The 27,646-nt window shown below is 37.3% G+C and overlaps 2 protein-coding genes across 2 annotated transcripts in view; one reads left to right on the top strand and one right to left on the bottom strand.

The window, feature by feature from the left end:
* Positions 1-27,646, top strand: part of SPARCL1 (SPARC like 1) — a 46,689-nt gene that overhangs the window by 16,089 nt on the left and 2,954 nt on the right. Inside the window, exons 2-10 of the mRNA XM_090266273.1 lie at positions 15,202-15,266; positions 18,008-18,184; positions 18,571-19,494; positions 20,240-20,312; positions 21,312-21,430; positions 21,898-22,018; positions 23,880-24,016; positions 25,853-26,001; positions 26,605-26,753. Coding sequence (XP_090122399.1) covers positions 15,213-15,266; positions 18,008-18,184; positions 18,571-19,494; positions 20,240-20,312; positions 21,312-21,430; positions 21,898-22,018; positions 23,880-24,016; positions 25,853-26,001; positions 26,605-26,753 — 1,903 coding nt within the window. The 5' untranslated portion in view covers positions 15,202-15,212. The remainder of the gene's footprint in view (positions 1-15,201; positions 15,267-18,007; positions 18,185-18,570; positions 19,495-20,239; positions 20,313-21,311; positions 21,431-21,897; positions 22,019-23,879; positions 24,017-25,852; positions 26,002-26,604; positions 26,754-27,646) is intronic.
* Positions 14,964-27,646, bottom strand: part of NUDT9 (nudix hydrolase 9) — a 91,918-nt gene continuing 79,235 nt past the window's right edge. Inside the window, exon 9 of the mRNA XM_090266277.1 lies at positions 14,964-15,324. Within this exon, the coding sequence (XP_090122403.1) occupies positions 15,316-15,324 (9 nt within the window). The 3' untranslated portion in view covers positions 14,964-15,315. The remainder of the gene's footprint in view (positions 15,325-27,646) is intronic.

Below are 27,646 nucleotides of genomic sequence, written 5' to 3'. Positions count from 1 at the left end.
TTTTATAATATATGGTTCTGGGCAATAAAAGAACTCTGGACATTTGCAATTCCAAATCCTAGGTCTCCCCAGAAAGGTCATATCTAAAAAAGTCAGGTTAACTGTCATCTTTCAAAATTCCAGATGAGGTTCTCCTAAAAGTCTAGTAATGAGACACTCTGTTCCTAACAGAAGGAAAAGGCCCTCCTCAAAGTTCCCTACCACCTCTCATCTTCACCTCTCTAGACCCATGAAAAGAATCGGTGGTATAGAGGAAAAAAAGAAATAACTTAAGAACTTAAGAACTAAGTAAAGGGATGAATTCAAGTCTGTGAAGAAGTAATTATTGGGGTTGTTAAGCCATATTTTGCCTTATGAGTGTCTAAAACAATTATGTCTTTCACTTCATTTTTATAGTTAATAAAGTTACCAAATGACTACATATGATCACACCTGATTATCAAAGCAACAATAGAAAATAAATAGGAAAGGCACTATTATTTTTCCTGTTTTGGAGATGAAGAAACCAGTCACTTGACCAAAGTCTCTCTCTTGGCTGACAAAAGGTAGCTCAGGTCTGGAACTTAGATCTTCCAATTCAATACCAACTGTTCTTTCAGCTATGCTTCTGCCTTTGAATAAGCTCATACATTTGGGCAAAATAATATTTAATTGCATATCAATAGTGCATATTTAAATCTTTAGGAATAATAACTCTGTTTTTAAAATTGTGTTTAATTTTTGTATTTTTCTCTTAGAGTTTTATTTGCTCTTCTGCAAAAATAACAATGTGCATTTGTAGAAAGTGCACATCAAATTTGAATGTCTCAAAATATATGATTTTTTACTTATCCAAGAATGAATGGTATTCACCAGACTTAGCAAGAACACTGTGGGTTTCATTTTCAAAGTACTTTGCAAGCAACAGCTAATTAAACATCCCTGTAGTCTTCAGTATGACAGTTGTTTTCAAAATATGTCTCCTTTTCCAGCACATTTGTTCAGTTCTTAAAATAAGAAGATAAAGTCCATAAAATTATTTTGATCAATGTGTGGCAAATCAAATTAGCTCATGAGGCAAAAATGCCCAGTGACTGGTCTAAAAGACAATGTGGAACTCAAAGCCTCTAAATTCTAGGTACTGGATTGTTACACAAGGTCTTACTTGCCAAAATTCAACACAGGCATCTGCTTTATAATTGAAAACTTGGGATGGTTTCTTACTTGGATCATTCTAAATGACAACTATATTCTACCTTTAAGTTGTTTTCAGTTTCTGGATGGAAATCTAAATAAACATGAGAACCCTAGAAATTTGTTCCATCCTTGGACACAGTAAACAATCAGGGACCATGAAGGAAATATTGGGGATGAATCCCAAAAAGCCTTCACAACTGGCCACCAAAGGTCATAAGGCAAACCCTATACTTATTCTATGTCTTAATATACTCCCACAGCTATGCCAAGATTCTCAGCATTCTAATAGCTCCTTTGGATTAAAGCCAAGGTAAAAATACCTCTTACCTGGGACTAGAAGGACATTAATTCAGGAACATTCTTATTTTCTAAGTATGGATTAGATGCATATAAAAAGGTAGAATTTAAATGCATGAAACATAGGAAACGTGACTTTGAGTGAACTAAATGTAAAAATGTTCTGTAACTAGGACTCCTGGGCAGCACAATATCCCCTAAGGGAAAACATGAAAGGAGAGAGAAGAAAAAGTAAGGAACATTAAAGGTTGATTTCCCTTACCACTCAATACAAGACATAAATGACTATAGTAATAATATTGATGAGAGGACCAGGCAGAGCAATGGAAATAGTCACTTATATGTTAATGTTACTTCAGAGTTTGCAAAGAGCTTCCCCACCTTAATGACTCCCTTTGACACTGTAAGGAATTGTCATTCCCATTCTATAGTGAGGTTTGGAGAGATTAAGTAATTTGCTCAAAATAGCATTTAGTACTTAGCAAAACCAGGGCCCAAAATAAAAATCTCTGATTCCCAGTCTGCAGTCTCCTCTGCTGAACCATGTGAGAACCGTGGGTTCTGAGTCCAAAATATGGTGCTCTCCTCTTACCTTTGCACATTGAGCCAAGTAATTTAGATTCTCCAAACTTTTGTTTCTTATAGTTAAATGTTATCCACTCTCCTTGCCTTATTGGATCAAATGAGACAGTATACAAAAAAATATTTTATAAACTTTGAATTGTTATATAAATGTAAGGAACATGTAACTACGACTGACAGAATGAACTGATATTCCTGGGGCCTTGTCTCAACACATCCTTACAGTTAAGCTGTTCTCTCTTCTTTTTTTCTGCAAATAAAGATAAAGAATCTTTCCTTCTTTTCCAAATTAAAACTTCCATCTGTGCTTTAACATTAGACCAGCAAATACTTATCAAGGGCTTACTAAGTTTCTATCACCTCACTTAATCTTCATTATCTCTGTACAGGTAAAGAACTAAGGCTCAAAAAAAAAAAACCTAAATAATTTACCCAGGATTATGAAAATCAAGTATTAGATCCCAGGAAGTCCTGTTTCAGAGCCTATGTCATTAATTTCTATGCAATATTAGCTACACAATGACTCAGGCAACTTCTTTATTTTCCGCTATTTCTGATACCTATTCCTACATAACAATCCACCCCCAAATTAAAGCACTTAAAACCAACCCCTTTATTTGCACATGATTCTGAAATCTGTACTGGACTCAACTGGGTGGTTTTTCTCTTGATTTTGTCTGAAGTTACTCATGTGTCTCCAGCAAACTGGGAGCAGAGCTAAGGCTGAACCATCTCAGACAGTCTCTCATCCACCAGTGTTTCCTCTGCACAGTTGCTTATCATTCAACAATCTGAGCTAGTCTCTACCCCAAGTTTTTTTTATATCAGGGTGGATGGTTTCCACAGGAGGGAAAATCCTAGTGTGCAAGTGCCTGCCAAGTCTCTGTTGGCATCATGCTTCTAATGTTTCATTGGCCAAAACAAGTCACAGCCCAGAGTTGTAGGTCACTGGGGCAATCATTGCTTACCATGTTTCCTCTCTTCCCCTCTGTCTTCTTATTTGAGTTATATATGCTTTCACCTAAGCATAAAAATACTTGTATGACCACATTTTCCCCTTATTCTCCTTTCTTCCATAGACAACCATCTTAAAAGAGTGATCTACACTCACTGTCTTTACCGCTACCTACTTTCCAGTCACTACAGACTGACCTCCACCAACACTACTGCACCAAAACCAAAACTACTTTCCTTCAACTCTCCAATAACCTCTGTATTTCCAAAGGCAGTGGATAATTTCCTGGCTTGTTTGCTTTTACCTCTCTGTGACATTTAACACTTTCTTTTCCTTATGGACTTTCCTTTCTCTCATCCTTTGTATCTTTAGCTCTTCCTATCCTCTATTGGGTCTAATCGTCTTCATTTACAAGGCTTCTTGCTCCTGCCCTCTGCTCTCTACTCATTATACAGCTTCTCATACTACTAGAACCCGAACTATATCATCAACCCCAAACTCTATGCTTACCTGCAGGCCCATTTATTCAAGTATATTTCCACTCAGATTCAACAAGTCCAAAACTAATTCATCACCTTCCTTTTAAAACCAGATCCTCCTCTTATAATTATTTATCTTAGTAATTAATACCACCTTTTACCCATCTGCTCAAATTATAAATGTAATAACCTAAGACTATTCCTTCTCTTCTTCCCACAATATCCAGTTGGTCATTAAATCTTATCTGTTCTGCCTTAAATATTTCTCAGAAATACCCAGTGGTATGCTGGTAAATTTTTTACTGAGTTTATTGGGGTGACATTGGTTAATCCCACACAGGTTTTAAGTGTACAAATCAATATGCTGGTAAATGTTTAACAACCACTTTGGGGAGGGATGAGGAGGGATTGGGTACCATTTGATGATTTCCATGGTATAATCCTCCTAGCATGGCTAATTTCAAACTATTTACATGACATCACTGAACAGAATTGAGAACAGATGTACATTAGCACATATTATATAGTGTTTCCACCTACAGATACAACAGGCATAAATAACCCTAAGAGAGCAAGTAACAGTAAAATTAGTAAAATATGTATGAAGTTATGAGTTTTGCATATTTATTTCCTTTATTTTGATATAATTAATTTAAATATATGTATATATAATTTAACTTTTAATAATGGCTTTATTTAATAGTCAGCTCACAAAATTCCTGGACATTTAACAATTGTCTCTCATAAGCCAGTACAAACTCAATCCATTCTACTCTTCTCCATTTCCAAACCACAGGCAAAATTTAATGCTCTGGCCACCTTTCACTTTACTATTGCAATTTCTTCCTATTAAGTCTTTCTACTTGTCTATCCTTCATACATAACTGTCCTGAAGACTGTTTCTAACAAGCTACAAATTTTCATTTAAATATATTCTTAATTCAAGGGAAATTTTATTTTTTTGTATTTTTTCATTATCCTTTAACCCCCTTACACCCCCTGCCCCCTGCAATAACTGCACTGTGATCTATCTCCCTGAGTTTTTTTTTCTTTTTGTGCGATCCCTCCACCCCCTAACCTCCCACCTCCAATGCCTGTCATCTTGCTCTCTATTTATGAATCTGTCTCAATGTTACTTGTTAACTCAGTTTGTTCATTAGATTCCATATATAAGAGAAATAATATAGTACTTGTCTTTCTCTGACTGGCTTAATTCACTTAGCATAATGCTCTCCAGGTCTATCCATGCTGTTGTAAAGGGTAAAATTTTCTTCTTTTTTACAGCCAAGTAATATTCCATTGTGTAAATGTCTCATAGTTGTTTTATCTACTCACCTACTGATGGACACTTGGGCTGCTTCCATATCTTGGTGATTGTAAATAATGCTGCAATGAACAAACATTTGTAGTTTGTTGATTTATTGATGATAGACATTCTGACAGGTGGGAGATGATATCTCATTGTGGTTTTAATTTGCATTTTTCTGATGATTAGTGACATTGAGCATCATTTCATATGTCTATTGGACATTAGTACATGCTTGTTGGAGAAGTGTCTGTTCAGTGCCTTTGCCCACTGTTTATTTTTTTGGTGTTCAGTTTTTAAGTTCCTTATAAATCTGGATATTACCCTCTTATCAGATGTATCATCGAATACGTTCTCCAATTTTGTGAGCTTCTTTTTATTTTGTTGATGTTTTCTTCTGCTGTGCAAAAACTTTAGTTTGATGTCCCATTTATTTATTTTTTCTTTTGTTTCCTTTGGCTGGGGAGATATATCCGATAAAATATTGCTATGAGCAATATCCAAGATTTTACTGCCTATGATTTCTTTTAGGATTTTTATGGTTTTGGATCTAACATTTAAGTCTTTAATCCATTTTGAATTTATTCTTGTGTGTGGTGTAAGAAGGAGGTCTAGTTTCATTTTTCTGCATGTATCTGACCAGTATTCCCAACATCACTTACTGAATAAGCTATCTCTAGCCCATTGTATGTGCTTGCTTCCTCTGTCAAATATTAATTGACTATAAAGGTGTGGATTTATTCTTGGGCTCTTTATTCTGTTCCATTGATCTATGTGTCTGTTTTTATGCCAATGCCAGGCTGTTTCAATTCCTTATGGCCTTGTAGTATAGTTTGCTATTAGGTAACGTGATTCCTCCAACTTTGTTCTTCCTTCTTAACTGTTGCTGTGTGGGACCTGTTGTGATTCCATATAAATTTCTGAAATATTTGTTCTAGTTCTGCAAAATATGACATTTCAATCTTGATTAGAATTGCAGTGAATCTACAGATTGCTTTGTGTAGCATGGACATTTTAATGACATGAATTCTTCCTATCCATGAACACAGTATGTGCTTCCAGTTATTTGTATCTTCTTCAGTTTCTTTCTTTAATATCTTATAATTTTCTGAGTACAGGTCTTTTTCATCCTTGGTTAGATTTATTCCTAGGTATTTTATTCTTTTTGAAGCAATTTTGAATGGGATTTTTTTCTTAATTTCCTTTTCTGTTATTATTTGCATATAAAAATGCAAATGACTTCTGGATATTGATTTTGTATCCTGTTATTTTGCTGAATTCATTTATCAGTTCTAGTAGTTTGGTGGAATCTTTGGGGTTCTCTATATACAGAGTAATGTCATCTGCAAATAAAGACAGTTTTACTTCTTCCTTTTTAATGTCGATGTCTTTTATTTCTTCTTCTTGTCTGGTTGATATGGCTAGGACTTCCAGTATTATGTTGAATAAGAGTGGTGAAAGTGGACATCCCTGTCTTGTTCCTGATCTTAAGGGGAATGCTTGTAGTTTTTGCCCATTAAGTATGATGCTGACAGTAGGTTTGTCACATATGGCCTTTATTATGTTCAGGTATGTTCCCTCTATTCCTACTTTTCTGAGAGTTTTTAGCGTGAATGGGTACTTTATTTTATCAAATGTTTTTCTGCATCTACTGATATAATAATGTGGTTTTTATTTTTCATTTTGTTTATGTGGTGAATCATTTTTATTTATTTGCAAATGCTGTACCAACCTTGCATTCCTGGAATAAATTCCACTTGATCATGGCGTATGATCTTTTGATGTGTTGCTGTATTCAGTTTGCTAATATTTTGTTGAAGACTTTAACATTATTTTCATCAGGGATATTGATCTGTGATTTTCTTATTTGTAGTGTCTTTATCTGGTTTTGGAATTAGGGTAATTATGGCTTTGTAAATTGAGCTTGACACATTTACCTCCTTTTGAAATACTTTGAGAAGGAACGGTGTTATTTTTTCCCAGAGTGTTTGGTAAAATTCACCTGTGAAGCCATCCAGTCAAGGGCTTTTGTTTACTGGGAGGTTTTTTTGTTTGTTTGTTTGTTTTACTGCTTCAGTTTCACCAGGTGTAATCTGTCTATTGAGATTATCTGCTTCTTCCTAATTTAGTTTTAGAAGATTATATGTTTCTATGAATTTATCCATTTCATCTAGGTTGTTCAGTTTGTTGGCATATAATTGTTCATAATATTTTCTTAGAATCCTTTGTATTTCTTGGGTGTCAGTTGTTATTTCTCCTCTTTCATTTCTTATTTTATTTATTTGGGTTCTCCCATTTTTTTCTTGATGTGTTTGAATAAAGTTTTGCCAGTTTTGTTTCTTTTTTAAAGAACCAGCTCTTGGATTCATTGATCTTTTGTATCATTTTTTCAGACTCTTATTTCATTTATTTCTTCTCTGATCTTTATTATTTCCTTCCTTCTATTCACTTTAGACTTTGTTGTTCACTTTCAACTTTCTTTAATTTAAATTTAGATTGTTTATTTGAGCATTTTCTTGTTTTATGAGATAGCCATTTACAATTACATTTATTGGGATTATTAATAGATACATATTACTGCCATTCATTTTTAAACTATTGCCTCTGTTTTTCTTCTTCTTCTTCTTCCTCTTTCTCTTTTCTTCTCCTCTTCTTCTTTGTAGTACTGGTTTGTTTATAACTAACTCTTTTAGATTTTTCTTGTCGGGAAAGCTCTTTTTATCTCCTTCAATTTTATGATAGCCTTGCTGGATAAAGTAATCTTTGTTATAGGTCCTTGATTTTTATCACCTTTACTATTTCATGCCAATTCCTTCTTTTCCTGAAATGTTTCTGTTGAGAAATTAGATGACAGTCTTAATTGGTGCTTCCTTGTAAGAAACTATCTGCTTTTCTCTTGCAGCTTTTAGGATTTCCTTCTCATTTTTAAGCTTCACCATTTTAACTATGATGTATCTGGGTGTAGGCCTCTTGGGTCCATCTTGGTTGGGACTCTCTGCACCTTCTAGACTTGTGTGTATTTTTCTTTCACTGGGGAAGTTTTCAGTCATTATTTCTTCAAATAGGTTCTCAATCACTCACTCTATTCTCCTTCTGGTTCCCATGAATGCAGATGTTATCAGGCTTCATATTGTCTCAAAGGTTTCTTAAGCTCTTCTCATTCTTTTTTATTCTTTTTTTTTTCTTTTTGCTGCTCTGCTTGGGTATTTTTTTCTACCTTGTCTTCCAAATCGCTGATTTGACCCTTTGCTTCATCTAATCTACTGTTTATTCCTTCCAGTGTATTATTTATTTCAGATATTGCATTCTTTATTTCTGACTGGTCCTTTTTAATGGTGTTAAACCAGCCCTGTCTGGTTTAGCTCAGTGGATTGAGCGTTGGCCTGCGAGCTAAGTGTCGCTGGTTCGATCTTCCAGTCAGGGTACATCAGAGAAGGAAAACTCTTGACTCCAAAAAACCTCCGCTGCCTTGCGGCATACCTCTTCAAGGGAAAGGCTAAGGGAGTAAACCCCGACAGAAAATCCGGAGCCGGAGTCCCTAAGGCGGTTTGACGTGGTAGTCTACACCGGCAACTCCTGCGGCGCACCTGAAGCCAAGCTGTATTGACTCCGTCTTTCCCTTGGACCCTTCAGCTGCGAAGAGAGGGGCGGTCTGCTGCATGGGCAACAGCAGACCCTCCATATCACCCTGCCCAGGCTCTGTAGCTTCAGCGTCATCGCAAGATGTCGATTCAACACGGGAGGAGACAGATACCATGTCACTCCCGAGTCGGACTGCACAGCCATTCTCGGCGGTGCAGATAGACTCTTAAGAAGCTACACCATCGTCTCTCGAGACGGACGGCTGCCGACGACGACGAGGGGATGTCTTTTTTTTATGCTGTTGAGTATCTTTATAATCATTACTCTAAACTCTCTATCTGATCAATTGCTTGCCTCCCTTTGATTTAGTTCTTCTTTGGAGAATTCTCTTCTTTCATTTTTGGCCTATTTCTTTGTCTTCCCATTTTGCTGCCTCTTTGTGCTTGTTTCTATGTATTAAGTAGTTCTTCAAAGATTCCAGTGCAGCCCTATGTCAAATACCACCTCCAACTAGCCCTGGGCAACCTGTTTGGAGCTATCAGCAATCCACAGTTTGTGACTCCTTCTACTAGACATATCTGTGTGCAGAAAGAACCAGGATGCACACCAAGGTGGGCTTTTACCAGTGCCAGGCCCAGGGGAGGGTCAGCTAAAGTCTCAGACCTCCCAGAGATCTGCCTTAGCTGTTAAACTTAATCACTGATATAACCAACAGCTTTACCAGCAGTAGCCTGGCTTAAGCTCCATAGGGTATGGCAGAGTAATTCCTGTGGGCTGGACTATTGTTTCTGCTCAGGCTGATGCCACGTGGAGGGGAGTGCTCCAACTGAGAAAGGTGGCTTCTGCAATAGGGGGTATGACTAAGCATAAGGATCCTTGGGGTTGTTTCTTCACTTCTCTCCCCAGAGCCACCAGCTTCAGGCATTCCTCATGCATCTCTAGTCCACTCTGTCCTCCTTTTGCTGGAACCCAGGGTAAGAGGCTGAAAAGGAATTTTGTGTGTTGGCCCTTTAAGAGGCTCTCTGAGTCTTCACCTCTCTCCTTGGCTGACAGAAACTATGCTGCTTTTCACAACTGTATGTTATATGGGTTCCTTTCCAGCTCTGGTGCTGTAGGCTCAGGAGCTCAGCTTGGGGTTTAGACCCCACATTTTTCGGGGGGGAAAGAATATCCCTCTGGAACTTCAGGTGCCACCTGTGGGAACCCATTCAACCCTCTCACACCTCCACACTCCCTACATTGTGGTGAAGCGGCTTCTTCTGTCTGTCCTTGGTTATTAGGCTTCTCTCCGGCTAGTGTTCAGTTGGTTATTCAGGATGATTTCTTTACAATTCAGTTGTAATTACAGTATGGTCCTGGAAAGAGATTACTGTAGCTTCCACTTACTTCTCTGCCATCTTGGATCACCTTGGAAATTTAATTTCTATGTGTTTGCCTTGTTTAGACTATAAAAAATATTATTGAAAGATATTTTGGTATCATAAAACCCAAGCAATCTTCTATAATCAGTATTTCTTCCCCCAATCCTAAAAAAAAAGTTCATTTGCCACATATGCAAAACTTAACCCTTAAAATGTTTGGAACTCTTTATTTAAAAACTCAAAGTGGGAGACTTCTGGCCAAGATGGAGGTGTAGACAGACACGCTGCGTCTCCCTCCATGACTAAGAAGGAATACAACTACCTCAAAACTAGAAACAACCAGAAGTTCCAGAAAATCCAACTGCATGGAAGTCCAGCAAACAAAGATATAAAGAAGAAATACTCATCCAGACAGGTAGGAGGGGCAGAGCCGGGGCAGAGAGGACACGGTGTGGTGGCAGCAAAAGTGGCGGCAGCAGAAGACTGGCAGAAATTGCAGTCACACATTTTAAAGTCAGGAGGGACACCTGGGAAGCATTCCGACCTCCTCACCGGACCTCACAGTTCATGGTCCCAGCACTTGGGAAAATCAAGCCTCATTGTTTCTGACTGTGCAGACCAGTGAGGGTTGGGGTGGAGGCAGAAATTGCCAGTCTCTCAGCAGAGTCTCCTTGTTTAAAGGGCCCCCACGGTCCTAGAATGTCTGCAGACCCACCCACTATTGGAATGACAGCCACGGCAGCAACTAGAGGGGCACCAGTCCAGTGCGGAAATGGGATAGGTGCCTGGAAAAGGGGCGACTGCTGGTCAGGCAGCATTGTTCCCTCTCAGACCCCTCCCCCACATACAGCACTACAACATGGTGAAACAGGTCACTTGTACTGATGAATCCCTAAGGCTCCACCCCTTACAACATAATAAGAGTGACAGCTCTACCTAAGATACAGAGGCAATCAAGCACAAGAGCCTTTCAAGATAAAGAGACAGAGACGTATGGCCCAAAAGGGGGAACAGATCAAGGTTCCAGGGGGAGAACTAAGTGACGAGGAGATAGCCAACCTAACAGATGAGGAGGTAGACAACCTAACAGATGCAGAATTTAAAACACTGGTGATAAAGTTGCTCACAGGCTTGACAGATATGCTTGAGTACGGCAAACACAGAAGAAGTGAAGGCTATGCTAAGTGAAACGAAGGAAAATCCACACAAAACCAGTAGTGAAGGGAAGGAAACCAGGTTTCTAATCAATGATTTGGAACATAAGGAAGAAAAAATGTCAATCAGTGCAGAATGAGGAAACAAGAATTGAAAAAAATGAGGAAAACTTCCCAAATTTTGTGAAGGAGATGGACATACAGCTCTGGGAAGCACAGAGGGTCCCTGGCAAGCTGGACCCAAAGGGGACCACACCAGGACACATCATAATTGAGATGCCAAAGGTGAAAGATAAAGAGAGCGTCCTGGGGGCAGCAAAAGAGAGGTGGAGAGTTGCCTACAGGAGGGTGCCTATAGGACTATCAGCTGATTTCTCAGAGGACACTTTGCAGGCAGGAAAGGACTGGCAAGCAGTATTCAATGTGATGAAAGGCAACCTGCAACCAGGACTACTCTACCCAGCAAGGCTATCATTTGGAATGGAAGGGCAGATAAAGTTCTTTCCAGAGAAGGTGAAGCTAAAGGAGTTCATCATCACCAAGCCATTATTATATGAAATGTCAAAGGGATTGACTTAAGAAAAAAAAAAGATCAAAACTATGAACACTAAAATGACAACAAACTCACAAATATCAACAACTGAATCTAAAAAATAAAAACAAAAACCAACTAAGCAAACCAGAACAGAAAAAGAATCGTAGGAATGGGGATCATCTGGAGGGTTAACAGCTGGGAGAGGCACGAGGGGAAATGGGGAAATGGTGCAGGGACTAAGAAGCATAATCGATTGGTACAAAATAGACAGGGGGAAGTTAAGAATAATATAGGGAAGGGTGATGCCAAAGAATTTATATGCACAACCCATGAACATGAACTAAGTGGGGTGGGATTGCTGGAGGGAAGAAGGGTACTGGGCTGAGGTGAGCAAAGGGGAAAAAAATTAGAACTACTGTAACAACATAATCAATAAAATATATTTTTAAAAAACCTTAAAGTGAATTCTGAGTTCCTTTCAATACTGGTTTTGTGTTGTTTGTTTTCGCTTTTTTAAATTATTTTTTAGATTTTTTTAATTTACTTTCAGAGCAAGTGGAAGGGAGGGAGAAAGAGAGGGAAACATCAATGTGTGGTTGCCTCTCATGCGCCCCCAACTGGGGACCTGGCATGCAACCTAGGCATGTGTCCTGACTGGGAATCGAACCAGCGACACTTGGCTCTCACGTCGACGCCCAATCCACTGAGCCACAGCAGCAGCCAGGGCCGGTGTTGTTTGTTTTTAACTTTCCCAACATATTTGTGTAAGAAATAAATGGAAATCTTTATTTGCAAAAGAGATGAGAAAATACCATAACAGGAGCCAGGAAAGCCGGATTTCAGTCCAATCCCCTTCTTAACAGCTCTTTAACCTTGAGCATGTCCTTTCATAGCCTTTCTAGGCCTGTTCATCTGCCTTGTCAATGAGGTTGTTGCTTTGATCAAATAAGATAATATCCCATAGGGACTTTGGTAATATAATCTTTTTTCTTTTTTACCTTGTATATTTTTTTAAGTATATTTTATTGATTATGTTGTTACAGTAGTTCTAATTTTTTCCCCTTTGCTCCCCTCTGCCCTTGATAATATAATCTTTCAGTGTCTGTATACACTATTACTGGTTTTAAATAATGTTTATTTAAAGGTATAAATGTTGTAATACACATTTCACTTTTAGTACTCTGAATTTCTACTTAAGCTATAAATATTCATTTTCAGAGCAGTCCCTTAGAAGAATTAAATTTAAAACTTCTAGTGGAGTATGTGTTATTTGTATTAAAACTGCAATAGATTAGTTATTTAAAGTTATAAATGATGTGAGTTTTTCCCCCACATTTGATCCCAAATCACCCTCTATGTGCAGCTTTACTCTTCATTTTTCCAAGGCACCATTCCTTAGTTTAGGTGGCCTACCTTGTGAGGTTTGAAGAGTAATATAGGTAAGAATGAGTTCTTGTTTCTGACATGATAAGAATGTCTGTGCAATTTCTAGGTCCAGGCAAAATCAAAATCTTGTTCAAGAATTTTAAGTATTATTCAACACAAAAAATTGCCAAGCGTGATAAAAAGTTACTTTGTCATAAATGTTAAATAATGATTTAAATAAGAATAGTGATACAATTATTTTAGGAAGAGAGGGGAGGAGAAAGAGAAAGAGAAGAGTTTGTGTGTACATGTGTGGGCATGCATGTAGGCTATGTGTGTGTGTATGTATGAAGTAATAGCTGTTACAGTATTAAGTGAGTAGAATAATGCATAATGTAATATACTTTTTAAGTATCCAATTAAGCATGTTAGTTAGAAGTGTTGAGGTCACTAGCAGAAGAAACTATTCTCTTTATATACGTCAAAGTGTCATTTGAAGCTCTGTGGACGCATTTATGTATAACGGTGATTGCAAAAAGTAATTTAAAAGAGTTATCTATATTTCTGAGAGCTTCAGAGATAGAAAAATCTCTATTAAAGACTAAAAACTAAATCCCTAATCTCAGTCAGGGTTCAGCCTTCTAAGCTTAGAATACTGTGCAAGAAAATATAGAAAGCCCACTCCTTTTAAGAGAGTTCAATTTACTTAGCCTCTCAGCCTCACTTGTTTCATCTCTAACCTGAAAGAGTTAGGTTGGAACTAACTAAACTCAAATGCGAGGCAAATAACAAAAGTGAAACACACCAACTACAAATGCCAGCATCCTTTATACTGGGTAGTGTCTACTCAGATCTAGCCAACTGTGGTCATGAAGGCCTGTTGCTGCTAAGAAAGGCCAATACTTAAGAAAAACTGCAAATATGGATTTTTAACATGAAATATCCAGGTGTTTAAATGCCAATTTAAAATACACAGTGCCTACCAAATCCATTGGCGGGCCACCACCAACTCAAATTGCCAATGTGAAACCTCTAAATTAGGTGAACATTGATGTTCCCTTAAGGGCAGTGCAATGTCTCATGCCTAAAAATCTTCACTGAATGTATGGGTTTCTTCACCACCAAAGAGGCATTTTAAAAACACCCTATTATTAAGCACCTATTTATTTATTTGTATAAATATTTAGCTAACACTTATATTCCAGGCACTATTCAAAGCATTCCAAAATATTAATGCCATTGAATTATTACAACTTCGTAATGAGGTAGGAGCTATTTTGACCTTCTGAGTGGGAAAGATGTTAACTAATTACCTAAGGTCACATGGTCAGTACAACCAGAGCCTGTTTTTGTTCTGAGTCTGTGTTCTTAATCCACATAGGTTCTTTCTCTCCTTTGCTAGGTACTGTTTGGCCATAGGGGAGGTAGTAAAAGACACAAGAGTGTGCCTAGAAAAAAGTTCTGGTAAGATATGTTAAATGTTAATATTTTCTGTGTAGGTAGAATTATAGATAATATTTATTATTTTGCATACATTTATGCATTTTACAAATTTTCTATAGTAAAGACATTTAAATTTAGTTATATATATTAGTTACTGATATATATTAGTTATTATATATTTTTAATAGTACAGTACCTTTTACGGTGCTTATAATAATAAAAGGATGAACAGTTAAAGCTTAAAGGAAGACCTGGAACAAGACTTTTGTCTCCCTTATTTTAGGTCAGGTTTTTTTTTTTCCTTAGCTGTGTTTCTAGTGCATAGTGTATTCAGGATAATATGATAGAGAGATGACTCTGCTGGAAGCCAGGCTTGGTTAAGACCTACTTCTGACACTGGGATGCTCTGTACCTTCAAACAAGTCACTTAACCGATCTGGGCTTTGGTTTCCTCCTTTGTAAAATTAAAGAGTTAGACTGTTTGGTATTTGGTATCTTCCATTTACAACTTTTTTGTGATTCTATGTATTACACTAACTAAAAGGCAAAGGATTCTGAAGTTGATGCTAGAATACCAGTTTATTAGCTTGCAAAATAAAATTAAGTGATATGTGTATGAAAAAATAATGAAACACCCTATTAGTTCACTTTGTGACTTTATCTTCACTTTGAACGCACAAGTCTTAAGACCCAAGATTTGCATAGAGTTTTCATTCAGGGATGCACAATCATAAATAGAGACAGTTTCCATTAAACATAGATGGGTCAAAATATCAGGAGTCCTTCTCACAGGGGCACAACTGGGTGAAAATTGTTATTAATCTGTCCTTTCAGACATGTTAGTTCACAAAGACAGCACTTTTAAATACAAAGGACAGTATTAAGCTTGATATTTGCTAATGTTATATTTTAACCTTTCAGAAGGAAACTTTTCCCACCACTGCTCATCATCTTCTTGGTTCACAGGTCTTGAAAGCATGAAGACTGTGCTTTTTTTCCTGTATATTTTGGGAACGGCAGCTGCAATCCCGGTAAACATTCTTTCTTCCGCAATTACATCTCTCCCTCCTGATGTTTAGCTTAGCAATCCTACATTTAACATAAAAAGTTCTTATATAGTGGTTTTAAACTTTCTTTTTAAATTTTAATCATATTTTATTTGCCCAAGCAAGGAATGGATGACTAAAAAAATAAGATAAGGTACTTATTGAAAAATGTTTCTTTCAGAACTATCAGGTTCTATAAGACACATTAAATATATAGCTAAATTGTTGCTTGTCAATTTATTAGCCAGGAAATATGCCCAAATACCAAAAAGAAGAGCAAGAAATAAATTCTCCTATGGAAGTTCATTGCATGGGTATGAGAAGTCTAAGGAGCTCATATGAGAAATCTCGGAGTGCACATCCATGCTCTCCAGCAGTCTTTTCTTTAGGATCAAATACATACTGGATGAGAAACTCTGAGTCTGTCATAAAAACAGTACCCAATGGGACAGTAACCACAAAGAAGTTCTTAACTCGTGTTTGGGGCTTTGTCCAAGCAAACATGATAAAAACAGACAAGACAGCGACATTCTTTCCTCACAATCAGATATAAGGCCCCACCATTCACACAGCAATAAATCAACCTTATAAATCAAATCATTTGAGATATGTCGGCATATATATTAACATGAAAGTTATATATATATATACATATATATATATATATGGAACCATGGTTGGATAATCATTTGAATGTCCCCTAAAGAACCATATCACCCATCCTTAACCAAACTAAAGGATTTGTGTATTCTTTTTCTTGTACACCAATTGGAAGAATAAGGCTTCTTTAAGTAAATAAAGCAATTTATCTTTTTTCCTCCTCTCCCTCCCTCTCTACGTCTAAGATTCTATCCTTGCCTTTTAGCTTCTGGTCGACAGATGTGTCAACAAAGAAAAACACCGTGCGACCAAGACCAAGTAGTTCTTAGGAAATGGAATGTATGACCACTGCTAGGAATCGCATTTAAGTAGTGTGGAGCTACTCCAGCTGTAATTATACACTGTCCTCAGAAATTACAAACATGGAGTAAATTATGTTCAGCACAGAAAGGAGCTCCCACAGAAGCATCATTTTCTCCTGAAAATGTGTTTTGCCCTCACAGTTCTTGCCTCTATGCAAACAGGCATCAAACACATCTTTGAACAAAATGTTTGAATGACATGCCTGCATGTAGACACATTCCAGATGTTTCCATTTTAAGAAAATTTATTATCACATGAACCCAAGAAGTGCTCAAAATGCCTTCTCATAGATTTACCTATTAGAAATCTTGTATAATTTCCTCCTCCCGCCTGAGTTTTCTAAAAGTCAGTAGATTAATTCTGTGTGGTAGAAGATATCATGCAGATTTCCAGAGGGTATATTGCTATAAGTATAGATGTGAGCATAATGATGAAACCATTTCATTTTCAGAGTATTTCTGAAAGACAATAAGCTGCTATGTTCTTGTGCATTTCTTCCATTTTGAGGAGGGGACACTGAAGAGGAAGGAAGTGGAGAAGAGGAGCAGGTCTCCACCAACAAGCCTAAAATACCCTCCCTCCATTGACTTACATGATGTCCCTGCCAGCAACTCACCAACCTAGTTGCCATTCTTTTTCCTCTCAAAAATAACTTCTTTGGCAATATTTTTAAATATTATCACTCTTCTTAGTTAAAAAGATAATAAAAAGAAAAATAAGCAACCAAATCTAAAATAAATCCTGTTCTCCAAGCCTTTCTTTATATTGCACAGTCAGCACTACAGGCCCTGCTCATAGAGTCAAGGTGAGTCAATCTAAATAGAACTGAGTTTTATACTTACACCTGGCTCTGACATCTGGGTGTCCACAGCATCTTTTTAATAAAGACTCATGGTGAATACCTGCCTAAGATATCAGACATTTCATATTATTACCACTGCATATTACCACCAGCTATAGTAATTTCTCACTTAGGTAACTAACTCCCTGAAACTTAGAAAATATTTTAGTATACATAATCTTATTTTGATATTTTTGCTCATTTCATCTTGAGAGAAGTCAGGATAGAAATGAACAAAACCACAAATAAATAGTAAATAGGAGAGTCAAGTCTTGAAAGGAGGGGTCTTATCTCAACTTCTCCGTCGTGCTAGAAATAGATGGAGTCATCCCTCTAGTGGAAATAATACACTGTAGCTGCTCTTCCCTACTGGACTTGGTACCTTGTTTCATAGTTTTTTAATTAGTTCACGTTAAATTGTTTTTATTAAAAGATTTCTTGTTGGATATAGGCTGATAGTGTTAAGAAAGTAAACAACTATTGACTAAAAGGTTTATAACCTTTCTGCTAATTATCAGAGAATAATTAACTTAAGAAAATGTAAAATGCTATACCCCACAAAAAATATATACAATGTTCTACTCTATGGTTAATTTAACTTCAACTTTCTGCTAAACAATATTTTTCAAAAGTATAAAGTATGAATGTTTTATAGAAGTTTTAAAAACAGAAAATAATTCTAAAATTCAGAAGTCATTTTTGCTCTCTTCATATATAATTTTTCTTAAACATAATTGGGATTCTGTTTTCACAAGATTATATTCCAAAAAATTGTTTGTATTCTTATAAATTTCTAGAGAATGTCTTCTAATTAATGTTAGAAATGAAGTGTATTGCTACTAATAATGATGACAATAAAAGACTAAAATTTTTAAACATTAACATATACATAAATAATACAAACCGGTTTTTAATTTTTCAGACAAATGCAAGAAGCCTATCTGATCATTCCCAACCAACTGCTGATTCTTTGAGTTCCATACAACAGGATGAAATGTTAGTAACACCTGAAGACACTACGGTGCCCATTTTAAGAGCTGAAGATGCAGAAAATGAAAAAGAAACTACAGTATCTGTGGAAGACTATCCCAACACTAAGGTAAAAGTCACATAGTGATATTAACATAACTTCCAAATTTTCCAAAGGTTTTCATTTCAAAGTATAATCAAAGGGATTACTTCATTTTCATCTCAGTTTAATTTCTTTAAAGATGATCACATCAACTGCCTCCAATCACTAGAAGAATTGTGAGGATTCATGAGTTTTATTCTTAGGGTGAAGTGCTATATAATTGTTTCATTTCACAAAATTCCAGCTCAAGTAAAACTTGTAGCTATAGAATGTGAAGAACATTATAAATAGAAGTTTGCACATAATATAAAGAAAAATAATAATAAATATTAAGTGTCGGCTTATGGATTATAAATATGATGTATATATTAAATTGTCAGTTCTTTAAAAATAAACTTTTTTTTTCTTTTAAGGCTGGAAGATCTTCAGTACAAAAGTCAAGAGAGGAAAACCATGACCAGTCAGCAGATCAAGACCAGAGCTACAGCCAAGAGCTGGGATTACAAGATCAAGAGGACAGCGAAAGTGACTTAAGTGAGAATTTGGAGTATATACCAACTGAAAGTACATTGGACCTAAAAGAAGATATGAGTGAGCCTCAAGAGAAAAAACTCCCAGAGAATATTGATTTCATTGCTCCTAATGCTAGTTCAATTGTAGATTCTAACCAACAAGAAAACATCACAAAGACAGAAAAAAAACAAGAACAGCTTATAATTGATTTACATCCTCAGATGAACAGGAGCAGCAAACACGGTGAAGACCTAAGTGATCAAGAAAACCAACAGCAGATTCCAAACAGTCCCAGTGGAGAAGAGGAAGAGGGGAAAGGGCCAGGTACAGTTGGCACCCACAATGATAATCAAGAAAAGGAGAGAGAATTTCCCCCAGAGCACTCTAACAGCAAGCAGGATGAAGACAGTACCCAATTTGATGATATTTTGGAAGATTTTAATCTACCAACTCAAGTAAGCAAGATGCAGAAAGATGATTTTGAGCAGGTTCAGCAGGAGCGAGAAGAGGATAACTCCAGTGAAGAAATGGAAGAGGAAGCTGTTTCAAAAATCAATAAACACAATCAAGATACTGAAAGGGAGAGCCAAGAGGGAAAAGTTGGCCTTGAAGTTATCAGTAACCCCAAGGAGATGGAAAAAAAGACTGTTCCTGAGACTTTGCTCATAGAGCCTACTGATGATGGTGATGATGGCCCCCGACACAGTGCAAGTGACGAGTACTTCATCCCAAGCGAGGCCTTCCAGGAGGCTGAAAGCACCACTCCCAATTACTATGACATCAAACAGGAGGAGCAAAGAGAAGGAGCACATGAGAATGAGAATGTAGGTATCAGTGAACCTGGAGAATATCAAGGGGTGAAATTACTTATGATGATGTTTGTCTGATAAAGCAATTGGCTTTATCAAGAAACAGCCATGACCTTTCTCTGTGCCCTCCCAGTCTCCTGTACTTATCTCTAGCAGTACACTGTTAAATATACTACAGTTACTTATTTTCCTCTGCATCTCCATTATTAGGTTGAAAATGTTTGTTTTATTTGTGCTCCCCTAGAAAGCAGACTCTGAATTTTAGTGCTTTTTTTTTTTTTTTAAGTTTAGGGAACAAAGAAGAGTGGAGCAGTTATACAGGGAAGGAAAGGAAGCTAATCAAAGGTACCTGGTGAAAGCCACGTAAAGCACATTCCTCTGAACTGTCCCATTTGGACAGTGAGAGCACTGGGCATTACACAGGCTGAGAATTGCCAGGAGGGTTGTTAGTGTCCTAGAACTTGCAGTCTGTTATTTCTTCTATTTTCCTAAATCCAAAGAGGTTCCAACTTTGCTCCCGATGTTAGTTCCAACTTTTATTAACTAATCTCCAGAGATACAGCATTGAATCCAGTTGATGAAGATAGAAATAGCTCCTGTCTCAAAGGGTTACTGTATTTCCACAGTTGTGACTGGTGTGTCTTTTTGAGATCTGAAATGATTTGGATATGAAAAGCTCTGTGAAGGTATGCACAGTAGAAACATAAATTATATAACAGCTTTTCTACAGACTCAAATTTCTCCTCTTGTTATTATAAAGGCCAAAAAAGCAGAGAGCTCACTGAATGAAGATGAAAGTTCAAGTGAAGGCAACATGAGGGTATACAATGTTGGTGAGTATGGGCTAAGAAACCTGTGACTATGTCAAGGAAGAGAATAGGCCACTTTGGGCTGTTGCTATCCCTTTGTTGGTGAGTACTACACAAAATTCTCCTCCCCTCATTCTCTTGCACACATTTGATATACAGTAGTCCACCCCATTCACATTTTGGTTTTCCACAGTTTCAGTTATCTGCAGTCAACAGCAGTCAAAAATATTAAATTTTCCCAACCATCAACATCATCTGCTCCTGACATGTAACCATCAACATCATCATTGATGATCCAGGATTACCCAAAACCAATGATCTTCTTCCTAACATATCATCAGAAGGTCAATAGTAGCTTAACACTACTTGGTAATGCCTAATTTCTAAATTGTACTTTATCATAAGTATGTGTGTATAGGAAAAGTAACATAGTATAAAGTATTTAGTATTACCTATTGTTTCAGGCATCCAGTGAAGGTCTTGAAAAATAGATAAGAAGGGAGGGGAGCTACTGTACAACTATGGGTAAATGTGTTTACAAACTGGAAGTCCTATTGCAATATTACTTCAAAAGCTAGAATTCTTTTTATCTAAATCCTTTTGCTTCTGAGAAGAATTAATTTTACCTTCTTTATTTTTAAATCCATGACTTAGTAGTAAATCTAGTTCCCAAATTTAATTAAGACCTAATTCCCCCAATCATAAATATTTTGAACGTTAACACAACAAAATTCTCATGGCTTATCCGAACAACTTGCATTATAGACTTCAGACTCTGACCATTGCAGTCAGACCAAGAAGACCAGTTTGTTCTTTCTAAATCTCTGACCCAAAGTGCACAGAAAGTCTAGGCTATTGTGTAAAATAGTCTGATGCCAAAGGACCCCACCTGAAAATGAACATTAAAATGGTTTCTAATGTTTTCCCAAATTTTCTCTTATTAATGAAGATGGAGTTAATTATCTGGATGAATTTGAGTTTACATACTTAATTTAGCTTATCCTGTCCACACTTTTCTCTTAGATTCTTGCATGAATTTCCAGTGTAAAAGAGGACACATGTGTAAGGCTGACCAACAGGGAAAACCCCACTGTGTTTGCCAAGACCCAGTGACCTGTCCTCCTACAAAATTCCTTGACCAAGTAAGTATTCTACAAACTTGTCTCCAAGGGGCACCAAATAGTGATTTAAATAAAACATGCAATTGAATGTTTTTGGTAAAAAAAGAAGTAGAAGCCCAGGTTACCACCTAATATTTGGATTAATATTAAATAGGAACAAATGCCAGCAAAATCAAAGAATTTCTCCTGTACCCTAAAAAGACAATAATGGCACTGATCTATAAGAAATTATTTAGAAGTTGATTCTATCCCATCTTCAGTTTTTATTCTACTGGGGTCATCTAAAGCTAAGTTGCCATCACCACTGGTATAATTTAGTTGACTTTTATTGTGCTAAGTCAGATAGTTATGATTTTAATAGCCTCACCTACCTGATCATATGTGTCACACAGCAGTTTTACCAAACGGACTCTGAGTTCTAAGGAGCAGAGTGTTTTCCCAATGAACATCCGGAAACGTGACCTTTTCCTCATGCTTGTCTCTCCTAGGTTTGTGGCACTGACAATCAGACCTATGCCAGCTCCTGTCATCTATTTGCTGCAAAGTGCAGACTGGAGGGGACCAAAAAGGGGCACCAACTGCAGCTAGATTATTTTGGAGCCTGCAAATGTAAGATTCCATTGCTACTACCAACCACCATTGCTGAGAGGATTTGGGGTTAATCTGTGCATATCTGAATAAGATACTTATAGGTACTCATACATATACAAATGGGAGAAAACTAATGTAGTTCTTAACCCAGGCTTCACATTAAAATCAATTAGGAAGACTTAAAAAAAATAAGGAGAATAATGCCCAGGCTTTAACTATAAGAGATTTCAATTTTATTGAACCGGGTTGGAACCTTGGCATTGTTTTTTCATTTGTTTTTAAAGTAACCTAGATAATTCTAATGTGCTGCCAGGGTTCCGAACCACTATATAATGTTATCCACTTAATAACTGAGATGAATCATTAGAATTTTGCTAAGTTATTTGTCCTTTTCCCTCAACAACTTAAGTCTCTGCCAAGAAGTTTCATGACAACATATTCTTCCAGAAGTCTTTTTTTCTTTTTTTAATTATCTTCCTTTCCCAGGATATTCTCAATTGTCTTTGGATTGCCTCGTCACTAAGTGATTCTCCACATTAGATGGGCTCTCTAATATTTCCGGTTCTCCTCTCCTTCTGGACCCATGAGAGTATTAAACTTCTCAGCCCCCTTGACGTTAGATGTGGTCATATGGGCTCTTTGTCCAAGGAAATTTAAGCAAAAATCATCTATGTGCTTTCTGGACAGCAGCATTTCAGACCTGGTGTCTGGTTCTCCACGCTCCCTTTTCCTAGCCTTAAGATAGTGTTGAATGCTTAGCGAAATAAGCCAGGCAACAAAGGAAAAATACCATATGATATCACCTAATACAGGAGACTAATGAACAACACAAACAAATGAAAAAAATTGAACAAGGAACAGAAAAACAGTTCTCAGGCGTGGGGAGAGAAGGGGGGTAAATAGGGGAAGGGTCTAGTAAAGGAGCTAGTATAAATAACCCATGGACATGGACAACGGGGTGGGGAATGACTGTGGGAGAAGGGGTGGGCTGGGTGGGGGAGAGAAATGGGGGAAAAATGGGACAACTGTAATAGAAAAAATATCACTAAAAATGAAAAAAAAAGAAAGATAGTGTTGAGAGGGTAGAGTCTCCATCATGCTGAGCTCCTCAGAGGCTGCAATGAGCAGGAAGCCCTCCTGCCACCTTGTATTGGACTTGTAGCAGGATCAAGAAATAAATCTTTGATATAATGTACAACATGACGACTATATAATTAACACTACTGTCTGGTATATTTGAAACTTGTTAAGGGAGTAGATCCTGAAAGTTCTCATCACAAGTAAAGAAAAAAATTTTGGACCTATACAAGGTGATGGTTATTAATCAAACTTATTGTGGTAGTCAGTCCATAATTTATGTGTGTCAAATCATTATGCTGCACACCTTAAATTTATAGTGTTGTACTTCAATTATATCTCAATAGAACTGAAAAAAAAATACTTTTGTTCCTTTAAGTCACTAAGATTTAAAATTATTACATTGTGACCGCAGAATAAGCTAACTTCTACCTTTTCCTTTTCCCTCTAATAAATAACTCTTGTTTCCTCCACCTCTAAATTCCAGCTCTCTGATTCTAGAGAAGTCCTTCTCAGCCGTGGTTGAACACCAAAATTACTTTTGGAGCCTTTGCAACATCCTGATGCCCAGGCTCCACCCCAGAACAATCAAATCAGAACTTCTTTGAACGGAAGCTGGCATCTGACATGTTTTTTTAAACACGGAGGGCTATTCTGCTGTGCCACCAGGGTTAGGGGTCGCTGTTGTGATGACTGAGCAGTGAGGGTGCTGTCAGCCGTCGCGCTTCCTATTCTGAGGATTTCCCGTAGGACAGTCGTAAAACCCAAACGTTAACACTGATTTACTTTCTACTTGAAACAGCTATTCCTGCTTGTACAGACTTTGAAGTGACTCAGTTTCCTCTAAGAATGAGAGACTGGCTCAAGAATATTCTCATGCAACTTTATGAGTCTAACTCTGAAAACACTGGATATTTAACTGAGAAGCAGAGGAATAAAGTAAGTTATTCACAGGTCAGCTCCCTAAGTGTGTGTCTACAAGGCCTGAGGAAAAAAGATGTCAGGGGGGTGTGATGGGGGGTGGGTGGGGCTACTTTTCTCTGCACATAGCAAAAGCCCACTTTGCCTCCCTATGCCTGGTTAGCACATATGGATTAACAGAATAATAGTGGTCATCATTCATGCCACAAGGTATGGGACTTGACCAGACCACCCGATTCCTATGCAGAGGGTAGTAGCCTGGGCAAGGACTCTTTAACTCATTCTTAGAGCAACTTCTGTTTAATCAAATTGAACCTCAGTTCAGCATTTATATATTCAGGCCCAGACATATTATTTCAATCTAAATGTCTTTTTGCCCTTGTAAGCTAAACATAGATTTATGTATGATACAGGAGAATTTCTTAGTCACAATGTTAGTAATATATTAAGATTAAAACATGCATAATATTGGTTCCAGAAGTTCCCAAGAAAAATTTATTCATCAGATAGTGACTGAGTGCATCCTAGGTACCTGGAATTGATTTAAATGCTGGAGATACAGCAATGAAATGAACAAAACCAAAATCTCTGTCTTCATGAGCTTACCTCCTAGGCAAAAAGACAGAATCTTAACAAATAAGTGTATATGTGTGTATTTAAATATATGTATATGTCCATATTTATATATGCAAATATCTATAAAATATGTCATATAGGATGAAATGTTCTATGAAGAAAGAACAAAACAAAAAGGAGGGGGTGCATAATCTGTCACATGCTGTGTGCAAGTTGTAAGATGAGGGCTAAGAGTTGGCCACTGATCTGGAATGAGGCAATCATAGCTGACCTTTGACAAGAGCTGTTAATGCAGAGAGGAGAAAAGCTTGAGTGGACAGGGTTCAAAATTGAATAAGAGAAAGTATGTGGAAGGAGCAAGTATAAACAATATTTTCAAGACATTTTGCTGTAAAGGGAAAGCATGAAATAGAGTGGAAGCTAGAGGGGAATGTGAGTTTAAGAGTTCCCCCCTACCTGTGGGAGATGGTAGAGGATATTTGTGTGCTTCTGGAAATAACCCAATAGAGAAGGAAAGATGCCCAGCTGCCACAGGGTATTTGAGTAGATGAAAAGGGGTGGGCTGCTAAGCATCAGTGAGGGGTGGATTTAGATTAGGAGCACAGGAAGTTTTGCACGTGGTGATAAGAAGGGAAATTGATAGATGTGGTCATGGGAATGGGTAGAAGTTCCATTCTGATTGCTTCCAATTACTCAGCGAAATAATGGGTAATGTCACCAGATGAGAGTTTTACACACATTACCCCCTAATAATTCCCACCCTCTCTTTTTAATACATCATCACAGAAAGCCTTGAGAGCATTAAAAACAAAACAGAAATTTCAATGAGGGTGGCCAAACAGTACCAGGGCTAAACTGAGACTGAGCAGGCAGTGGGTGGCAATACAGTGAGATGAGGGAAAGGAATATGCCAACGGGGCATTCCACTTACTGACCGACAATTTTGCCTAAATCAGCTTAGCCCTTTTCATTAAAGTCTTCTCACTGTTTTAAGGAATGTGATAAGCATTACTTAGTTAAAAAGAAAAAATCAAAAAAGACAAATTCCTTCTGAAAACTCTGTTTTGTTTTGTTTTTAAATGTTAGCTGTTATTCAATGTAGAAAGAAGAAAGGCTCTAACGTTGATTAAAAGGCATTTCATTTAGTCTCACACAATGGCCTGGGCTTGTTTTCCTCTGTCATGTTATTATTACTCTTCAAGTAAGGTTTAGCAAGTGATAATTGGATTCCACTTCTCTGATTCTCTGATGATGTATCTTGGCCTTCCCTGATCAAAGGTCAAGAAGATTTACCTGGATGAAAAGAGGCTTTTGGCTGGGGAACATTCTATCGACCTTCTCTTAAGGGACTTTAAGAAAAACTACCACATGTATGTGTATCCTGTACACTGGCAATTTAGTGAACTTGACCAACATCCTATGGACAGGTAAAAACTCTTTACGTTCCCCTGACTAGGTCATCTCCCTAATATAATGTTTAGTTATCTTTAGAAAGAACATTCTAAACAGATTTAGGAAATTTCCCAGTTTCAGGTCAGAACACTGAAAGGCCAAACAAATGCGGTTAAATGACTAAACATAAAACTACTTTGAAAATAACAGATTATGGCCTCACCCCAGCTCCCAAGCTCACATGTTAGGGTCCAGCCACCCACAGAGGCTCTTCTCACCCTTTCTCGTTCTTGATCATAAAGTCCCAAGGTATAATACTTTGATTGACCCAATTTGGGTCAAATGTCTATAACTGGAACAACCAGGTATTACCAGATTGTGCAAACATGATTGCTGGATGCACCTCTATAAACTTACGGTGGGGGGAAGATAGTTCCCAGTGAAGGGGGAAACCTTGTGAATTGACACCACTAAAGCTATCTTACTCATGGTTTATTTCATTTGCAACTTTTCGTGAGTGTACTATTTATTTGGCATACTCAGCAACCTTGTGGAAGAAAACTGCCCTTGGCAATTCTAAGTATTAACTTTCATACATAAGCCACTGAGTTAATAGGCTGCCATTTATATCATTGCAGAGTCTTGACGCATTCCGAACTCGCTCCTTTGCGAGCATCTCTGGTGCCCATGGAACATTGCATAACTCGCTTCTTTGAAGAGTGTGACCCCAACAAAGATAAGCACATCACCCTGAAGGAGTGGGGCCACTGCTTTGGAATTAAAGAAGGTAAATTCATCATCAGTCTCTAGACAAGCCCTATGCCCTCCCTATAGCCCTCCTAGAGAGGTCTTACTGTGTGTGGAAACTGAAACCTGGAAACAGCAAGGGGGCAGCATCCAGACAGGACTCCTTCAGAGCAAGTGCTATCAGGGCAAGGTTAGTTTTTACTCCCTTTATGACACTCTGTCTTCAAAGAATAGCAAGTGTGAATGTTAGGGGACAACTGCATTGAGGTCTCAGCAGTTGGGAAGCATAAGAAAATGATGTGAATTCGGAGAGTTGTGCCACATCTCAGAAGACTGCCCTTCTGAGGGAAGGATTTTATATTATTTCTTAACCTGGGTATTGGGCCAAACTCTCAAAGATCATATGCGAAGAGTAAAACAGCCAGTCTCACTCTGCCAATGGGGAATTCATTACCAGCTTCACAAGTTGTGTCCCAATACTATTCCTTTAATCCAAAAGTGAGCCATTACTTCATCTTCAGCAACTAAAATAAAATAAAGTAAAAAAAAAAATGAAATAAAATGAAAAGAGGGTTCTTTCTCTACTCCCATAGTAGAAAAATTTGAACTTAGACATTTGTTTTGCTAGGTTATATATCTTAATCTACATCCTTTTCTTTTCCAAAGTTAGAGTTGTTTTTATGAGCAAGCATGTTTTCAATAACTAAGTTTTGAAAGTTGTTAAAATATATGTGCAAATAAAACTACTTGCAGAATGTAAATGAACAGTCAACATCAAATCTCTAAAGCAGAGCTTATATATATATATATTCACAACATATATGTAGGATGACATGCAGCTGAGCAGTAAAGTAAGTTCCTCAAAGGTCAGAATCTCCCAAAAAGTGGTAACTTGTATGACCTTCACTTAAAAAATATTCTTTATGCATATGT

The sequence above is a fragment of the Furipterus horrens genome, unplaced genomic scaffold, assembly GCF_987537825.1.
Source record: "Furipterus horrens unplaced genomic scaffold, mFurHor1.1.pri manual_scaffold_2, whole genome shotgun sequence".
NCBI lineage: Eukaryota > Metazoa > Chordata > Mammalia > Chiroptera > Furipteridae > Furipterus > Furipterus horrens.
Note: the sequence above shows the minus strand (reverse complement) of the source record. Positions and strands in the feature narration are given on the sequence as shown.